General features: G+C 46.5%; 1 protein-coding gene across 2 annotated transcripts; it reads right to left on the bottom strand.

Moving 5' to 3' along the window:
* Positions 1 to 5,471: 5,471 nt before the first annotated feature.
* On the bottom strand, positions 5,472 to 7,947 carry CST11 (cystatin 11). 2 transcript variants are annotated; one of them, XM_003280840.2, is made up of 3 exons: positions 7,655 to 7,947; positions 6,885 to 6,989; positions 5,473 to 5,658 (listed from the first exon to the last, which is right to left on the bottom strand). In XM_003280840.2, exons 1-3 carry the CDS (start codon positions 7,880 to 7,882, stop codon positions 5,575 to 5,577), a joined length of 417 nt encoding a protein of 138 aa, XP_003280888.1. In that variant the 5' UTR covers positions 7,883 to 7,947; the 3' UTR covers positions 5,473 to 5,574. The 2 variants fall into 2 exon arrangements, with proteins under 2 accessions (XP_003280887.1, XP_003280888.1); XM_003280839.2 differs by lacking the exon at positions 6,885 to 6,989 and having other exon boundaries at positions 5,472 to 5,658.
* Between the last annotated feature and the right edge of the window lie 208 nt (positions 7,948 to 8,155).

The raw sequence follows: 8,155 nt of genomic DNA, 5'->3' as shown, positions 1-8,155 counted from the left end.
TGTCTCCCTCATTGGGGTCTCATTACACATGCACACACACACACATGCACACACACACGAGTGTACACACACACACACGTACACACTTACCTTCACAACCCACACACACAATGCTCACACTCACGACACCCTCATGCTCTCACCACTTACATACATGCAGACTCACTTTAACAGCCTCACACACTCATCCACCCGCCCACCCACCCACTCATACATGTCAAGCACATGCACACTCACTCGCCCGCACATTCAGTGGTCTTCAGGGGTTGGTGCAATCTTTTTTTTCTTTTCCTTTCTTTTTTTTTTTTTTTTTGAGACACAGTCTTGCTCTGCTGCCCGGGCTGGAGAGAAGTGGTGCAATCACAGCTCACCGAAGCCTCGAATTCCCCAGGCTCAAGTGATCCTTTCACCTTAGCCTCCCGAGTAGCTGAGACTACAGGTGCACACCACTTTGTCCAGCTAATTTTTTGAAACACTTTTTTGTGGAGACAATATCTCCTTTTGTTGCCTAGGCTGCTCATGGACTCCTGGGCTCAAGTAATCCTCCTGCCTCAGTCTCCCAAAGTGTTGGGATTATAGGCGTGGGCTACTGCGCCCACCCAGCTGATGTAATTAGAACAGAATGTTCATAATCATTGGTGAAACCTCATCATTCTTTCTACACCACCCCACCTCTCTATGGCTTTTCTGAATTTAGCGTGTCCCTGAGCTCTGACCCTAGTGTGGGGAGCCCTATTTCTTCCCAGCACACACACAACACTGTGACTCACACACATTTTTGTGATTTGTGATCCCAAGACCAAATTCACATTGAGTGACTCACTAGAGGACTCACAGGACTTAGCCTAGAGTCATTCTCATGGCTGTGATATGACAGCAGTGGGACACAGGGCCAAACCAGCAAAGGCAAAAGGTGCATGGGGCTAGGTCGGGAGAAAACCAGCCAGGAGCTTCCAGAGTTCTCTCTTGGTGCTGTCACACAGAGCACGCTCAATTCCCCCAGAAGTGAGCTGTGACAGTATGTGTCACAAGGAAGCTCCTTAAGACCCAGCAGCCAGGGTTTTTACCGGGGGCTGATCATGAAGGCAGCCTCTGCCTGGCACGTGCCGAAATTCCAGACTCCCAGAGGATAGCAGGGGTTCAACATCAACCCCACTGCTGTACAGAGAATGTAGACACACTGAGGCCCTCTTATCATGCAGGAAAAGTTTTCTGCCGGTGTAGGGAACTGTTGACCCTCCAAGTTCTCAAACTCCATCCAAGGCCAGCCTTGCAAGCAGCCTTTCTTTTCTTTTCTTTTCTTTTCTTTTCTTTATTTTTATTTTTTTTTTTTGAGACGAAGTCTCACTCTGTCGCCAGGCTGGAATGCTGTGGCACGATCTTGGCTCACAGCAGTCTCTACCTCCTGGGTTCAAGCAATTCTCCTGCCTCAGCCTCCCTAGTAGCTGGGACTACAGGTGCGCACAAAATTAGCCTGGCTAATTTTTTTGTATTTTTAGTAGAGACAGGGTTTCACCATGTGGGCCAGGGTAGTCTTGATCTCCTGACCTGGTGATCCACCCACCTCGGCCTCCCAAAGTGCTGTGATGACAGGCGTGAGCCACTGCGTCCGGCCTGCAAGCAACCTTTCTAAGGACAGCAGGTCAGGCGGGCCGTGCAAACTCTTTTCTGCACACTGAGTCATTGAGCCTCCCATGTTCTGATGGCTGCTAAAATAAGACCTGTGTTTTCTCCTCTTCTCTGGCTGACAGTCGATTAGAGAAGGTGCATGTTAGACCAGAAATGGTGTAATAGCCACACACAATGACTGACAGTGTGCCTATTGTACCACTTGACCATTCAGCCTCTTCCCAGGCATCAGTGCCACCAGCTGGTCATAATGGCAACTTGAGGGAATATTGCTAAAGGGGAAGAATAAACACAGAGCAAGAACCTGCAACTTGACAGCAAGGCCTGAGAGAGGAAGAGAGGATGGAGGAAGAGAGTTAAAGGAGGTGGAATTCCTGCGCAAAAAAAAAATCACAAAAACAACCTTCCCACAAACATCACAAAAACAAAAAGGCAAGAAAGCACCCAGTCCTGCAAATCTAAGCTAATTGAGGGCTGACTGGGTGACCAGCACTGGCCTGCTGCCCACATTATCCCATTTGATCATCATGACCACCCTACGAAATGGCAACTTTTCCTCCACTTTATAGATGAAGAGCCTCCAAAGGCAGCCTCTGTCCAGATTCTAACATCCTAGCTTAACACAGTTTGTTGGTTGCATTTTTAGAAATGGAGTCATACAATATGTATTCTTTTGTTTCTGGTTTCTTGAACCCAATACATCTGTGTTGTCATGTGTAGTTATAGTTCACTTTCTTTATTGTATAGAATTCCTTTGTGTAAATTACCACAATTTATCTATTGTACTGATAATGAACTTTTGGGTCGTTTTCAGCTTCTAAGAACAATAGCTATTAACAAGCGTGTATGTGCCTGTCTAATGCTGGACACATTACATGTACTTCTTTTCTTTTCTTCCTTTTTTTTTTTTTTTTGTGAGACGGAGTTTCTCTCTTGTTGCCCAGGCTGGAGTGCAGTGGCATGATCTTGGCTCACTGCAACCTCCGCCTCCCAGGTTCAAGTGATTCTCCTGCCTCAGCCTCCCAAGTAGCTGGAATTACAGGTGCCTGCCACCATGCCCAGCTAATTTTTTGTGTGTATTTTTAGTAGAGATGGGGTTTTACCATGTTGGCCAGGCTGGTCTCGAACACCTGACCTCAGGCGATCCACCTGCCTCGGCCTCCCGAAGTGCTGGGATTACAGGCATGAGCCACCGTGCCTGGCCACATACATGTGTTTCTATTGGATATATGCCTAAGAGTTAGTGGGTAATAGGATATGCTTACGTTTAGCCTTTAGCTATTTTTTGCTCAAGACTTTTAAACATTGTTTGTTTTTTACCTAATTTGTTTTTCTAATGTTACTTACTTATCGATTTAAATCTTGTTCAACCTCTAAGTTCTTACTTTTTGAACATCTTTTATTTATATGGTCTAATTATACTATTTCTATCTTTTTTTTGCTTTCCAACTTTAGAGTCATCTCTTATTATTATTATTGTTATTATTATTGTTATTATTATTTTATTTCAATAGGTTTTTGGTGCCGTTTGGTTACATAGATAACTTCTTCTGTGGTGGTTTCTGAGATTTTGGCACACCTCTCACCTGAGCAGTGCACACTGTACCCAATATGTATTTCTATCTCTTTAAACACAATTTCACATCGACACTCTATTCTTTTTATAATGTTTTACCAAACTTTATGGCATTACTTTGAATTTTTTAAAGTGAACTCCCCCACCCCACCCGCTCACCTTGCTTTCATAACTGGCAAACAGGAAGGGTGGGCCTGAGCCAGCATTGAGACAGGAGTGGGCACCCAGACCCTGGCTGAGTACAGGGAGGCAGCACAGCAGAGCTCTCCGGCGATGGAGCAGTGCTGTGTCTTAAGCATGGTGCTGGTTACACGAATGTACACATGTGACTAAATGGCACACACACAGTACCAGTGTTGGCTTCCTAATTGTGATATTTTTCTATGATGTGATAAGATGTAACCATTGGGGGAAACTAGAGGAAGGACACAGGGTACGTCTCTCTACTACCTTTGTAACTTCCTGGAAATATATACTAATTTTTTAAAAAACTTCAAAGAAAGCCCCCACAACGTTGGCTGAGAAATCCAAGAGATTAATGGGCACAAATGTTCCACCTTCTCTTTTTAGTCTCCCCAAGAATAGTAATGCCTGCCTTGGGGACACCATAGCAAAAAATGTCAGAAAAGTGTTGAATGTTGACTGGTATTAAATTACTACCACTGCCACTGCCAGTGTTCTTACTAATGGTTAATATTTATTTGAATGCCTGCTTCATGTTAGGCACTGTGTTAAGCAATTTATATGCATTATCATCATCAATCTTTACAACTGCCTCAAGGAGTAGGTACTGTTATTCTCAGTTAAAGATGAAGACATTGTAGGTTAGCATCATCCCAGGCAGTTGGCGCAGGGAAACCCCACCTGGGCCCCACTGAAACAGGGTTCTGGGCATTCCAGCACTTCAACAGGGAGAGTAAAAGCCAAAAAAAAATGATTTGTTCTTTCAAAGCCAATCCCATCTTGGTGAGAATTGGTGTTGCTGACGTGCATCTCAGCTCACAGTTCACACGTGCAGGAGCTCTCCTGTTGGTACTCTGCCTATAATCTCTCAAATCTTGCACTTTCTGTGCATGCCAGCTTGACTTCCCTGTGGCCCTTTATCTGTGCACTGTCTCTGCTGCTTACTCTGCCCTGGAGCTGCCTCAGGCCAGAGGTACTAGGGAATTCATGCCCCCTAAGAGCCAATACTGATGGGAACAGAACTGTTGGATAAATACCCCAACTCCCTCTCCCTGCAGGGAAATGAATGCGGTAATGCCGTGTGTGTGTGTGTGTGTGTGTGTGTGTGTGTGTGTGTTTGCTATGGTGTCCCTAGACCTCACCTGGTGTATTAAACCCAGGGCTTTTGCTTGAGCTTTTGGGAACAAGATCTTCCTGCCTTTCTTACTGGATGTGAAGGAGGACACACCTAACCCACTGAGCTGCTGGCAGCCTCCCTGCGACCACATGGAGGAGGAAGTGGAGTGGGGTAAGCCCGGCGACATCATCTGAGACCTTGAATCAGGCTGTGGAGTTGGGGGATGCTTCCTCCCGTGGCTGCTGTGCCTTCTGTGGAAAGAAAGCCCCTTGAACAGAGGACTCCTGGCTTCTCCTTGTCCTCAGGACTTCCTCTCCTGCTGGGATTAATCTGACTGGTCTGTTTGGGAAGAATGAACTGGGCATTGTCACCAGGTCTGCCTCCTTCACGGGGGGCACATATGTCCCTTTGCTCCTCCAGGAGAGGAATTTGTTTATAGACAGACCTAGTTTGTCCAGTGTTGCTCATGCAAGGGGGCAGAAGTCTAATTCTGGAGTTTCCAGTTAGAAAGTGCACTTGCTTGCAAAAATAAGGCACATCTCTCAACCTGGTTATCGTATCAGTAGCAAAAGCTTTGTCTTTCTTAGTTCTTTGGTGATTTCTTCTTATTTCACACTTTAGGCAAGGAGAGAGGGTGATCTTCACTGGGCCCCTCAGAGGTGCCATCATAGGCCATACTTGCAAATGTCTCTTGGCTGTTCAGTTGCTTTGAGCTTCTTCCCTCTCCTTATTCTGCTTCTCAATTTCTCCATACTATTTTAAAATCTAAAGAATCTTAAAATCTTGCCTGATATGAGAATGAAATTGAAGTTCTGCTACCATGAAGGTGTAGGTGATAAGGTCAGGAATAATGTAGGTCACCTCATTTGGACCCCCAAACTGCCCTGGCCCAGCAGACTTTCAGATTATTACTATGAGCTGAAGAATTTGGATAAAAGGAAAAAGAAAAAAAGTGGAATCACGATCTTAAGAGAATATGCTGACAAACATTTATTGCCTATATTAAGGATTATTGCTCATTGCAGGATTCTCTCACATGTAGTGGCCACAGGTGTACGCTCCAGGACACCTAGTCACTGCTGCAGCTTTTGTTCAAAATTTTGTACTGTTCAAACCAGGGTACAGCAAACACTGAGAAGAAGCAGTTGACTTGCTAAAACAAAAAACAAAGGCAATATTTTAAAAGATGCAAGGTGAAATTTAAAAGGAGAAGGAAGAGGATGTAAGACACGAAGATGGAGAAAAGGCCACCACCTCTCCACCCCTACAATCCTATTTGGCCACAAACAGAAGGACATTTTCTGGAATGATCCCAGCAATGTTACTATCAAGCGGCTGAAATCAAAATAAATATCAAACAAGATATTTAGAAATAAAGTGTCTGCGCAGCCCATATTCACCATGGGTACTGCTGATTCTTTTTTCCCCCTCTTCATTTTTACTCATTTTTTTAAACTTCACTTCTTCCCTTACTTGTCGTCTCTTGGCTCCATTTATTCATCTACCCATTCTTCCAAACATCTATTTATCCCTCCATTCATCTACCCATATGTCTATCCATCCATTTGTCCATCCATTTGTCCTTCAATCCATCCCCAATCCATCCATTTACCCATCTGTCCACCCATCAACCCATTCATCCATCCTTCCATTCATCCCTCATCCATCTCCATTCATTCTTCCATTTATCCCTCCTTCCATCCACCCATCCATCTTTACTTCCTGACTTTGCTTCCTCTCCCTCAGTGCATGCAGCCTTGCTTCATTCCTTCCTCCATCTGTCCATTGCACCATCTCCCACAGATGGGCCAGTGCCAGGTGGGATGAAGGCCTGTTGGAGCTGGAGCTGCCTTCGGGGGTGGTGGCTTCCCAGCAGAGCACATGCATGCAAGTTTGTGCCCCTCACCCACCCTCACCCACCAGTCGAATCACTTCTGAACTTGTTTCCTCACCTCCTCCTCCCCGGATGAACACGGCTGGATGAAATGAGAGAGGACAGAAGCTCAGCACTTGTGCGGCCTTGTCATGTTGACTCTGAGGTATTCAGTCAGCGCACCTGCCAGGTCCCTCCCACAGGCTGCTCAAATATTAGGAATTGTCTGCTTCCCTCACCCCAGAGTGTGTCCCTGCAGCTCAGCCACCTCAACTCCTCTCTCTGGACATGTTCAGCCTCCTCACACTCCTTCCAGCAACAAAGGAGCAGCATCCCGGCCGTCTCCACCTTTGCTTTCCCTCTCTGAGGAAGGAGGTGTTACCCATGCATTCTTTTCAAGCCAGCTTGAGGAAATTCCAATTAATTCTTTCCAACTCATTCTAAAGCCACAGAAAAACCTCACTGAAAAGGACTTCTGTCTACGTTAAAGTGCTTTTACCCAATACCTTGTGAAGCTCCCCTTCCTGGGGGACACAGTTCGTGGTCTCTGGCTTTCGGCAGGTGGTCCGCTGCATTTCCACGTTCAGGTGATACTCCAGGTGGTCAGTGATCTGTGGGTGGCAGGCGTGGGGGAGGCACAGCGTGTCTCCTTCTCCCCTGTCTGTGGTTTCTGTGCCTGGGAGCCCCGCTACCCTACGTCCAAGGGCAAGGAGCTGGTCCTAGGTGGATTAGCGGGCTCCTCTCTCCTCTTTCTATTTGACTCATGATTGTTTTTGTCATTCCAAGAGAATTAACCAGAAACCACCAGAAACATGATCTTTCCCCCTGGGCAGATCTATCCCTTGGATAATGCAAGTGACGCTAGTGGTTCTGGATAGGGGTCTGTAAACTTTTTCTGTAAAGGGCTACATAGTAAACATCTTAGGTTTTATTGGCCATGCGGTCTCTATAACTACTCAGTTCAGTGTGAGTGTGGCAGCAGCAAGCAGTGGCAGACAAAGCACAGGCACACACATGGCTAGGTCACAAGAACACGACTTACAAAAGTGGGCGGCAGGCAGATTTGGCCCTTGGGATGTAATGTGCTGAGGATTCCTGGTCCTGGGTTTCGTTTAAGTGCCTTAATTTCATCACCCTAGTGAATTTATGCTTCTCTTAAAGTGCTCACTTCAAACTAAGCAAGGTTGAATTTCCCTTGAATGGGACTATTCCTGACACCAGTGGCCACCCAGTGTGGGCGTATCAGGCCTGGGGAGAGGCGGGAAGTCACACTCACCTGCCTCTGGACTTTGAGGACTCGGAAGATCCTGAAGTGGTACTTGTCATCACTTTCCTTGTTATACTGGTCGGTGATCCACTGCAAGATGTCCTTTGCATGGTTTTCTACTGCCGTCACTTCATGGACGCTTAGAAAGGTTTTCTTCCTTGCTTGGTAGGGGAGGGCCATCAGAGTCAACAGAATGGCCAACAGGAGCTGTAGGGCCTGCCAGGGCTCAGCCATCATCCTTCAGCTGCAGAGGAACAGGAAGAATCCTCTCTGCACTCCTCAGGGACAAGTCGAATCACACTGACCCTACCTGCCCTGGCAGGATTTAAGAGCTGCTGGTGGTGGACACCCACAGCTCTCCTCTCCTCCTCCTCCCTCTTCATCAGCAGCTGAACTCTAGGGGAGAGCAGCAAGAGACTGTGCAATGGTTTTTGCTTAAGTTCATGCCACACACACACATGCTAACACACACATTTTCTCTTTTGAGGGGCTGCTCCCTCAGCAACACAC

The sequence above is a fragment of the Nomascus leucogenys genome, chromosome 13, assembly GCF_006542625.1.
Source record: "Nomascus leucogenys isolate Asia chromosome 13, Asia_NLE_v1, whole genome shotgun sequence".
NCBI classification, from domain to species: domain Eukaryota; kingdom Metazoa; phylum Chordata; class Mammalia; order Primates; family Hylobatidae; genus Nomascus; species Nomascus leucogenys.
Note: the sequence above shows the minus strand (reverse complement) of the source record. Positions and strands in the feature narration are given on the sequence as shown.

What these genes read in the sequence shown, in the direction of transcription:
- CST11 (XM_003280840.2), bottom strand. Translation starts at nt 7,882, where the DNA reads ATGATGGCTGAGCCCTGGCAGGCCCTACAGCTCCTGTTGGCCATTCTG. An exon ending in TCCTCAAAGTCCAGAGGCAG is followed by an intron (nt 6,990 to 7,654) that starts GTGAGTGTGACT and finishes TGCCACCCACAG; the next exon opens with ATCACTGACCACCTGGAGTA. An exon ending in AGGAAGGGGAGCTTCACAAG is followed by an intron (nt 5,659 to 6,884) that starts GTATTGGGTAAA and finishes TTTTTGTTTTAG; the next exon opens with CAAGTCAACTGCTTCTTCTC.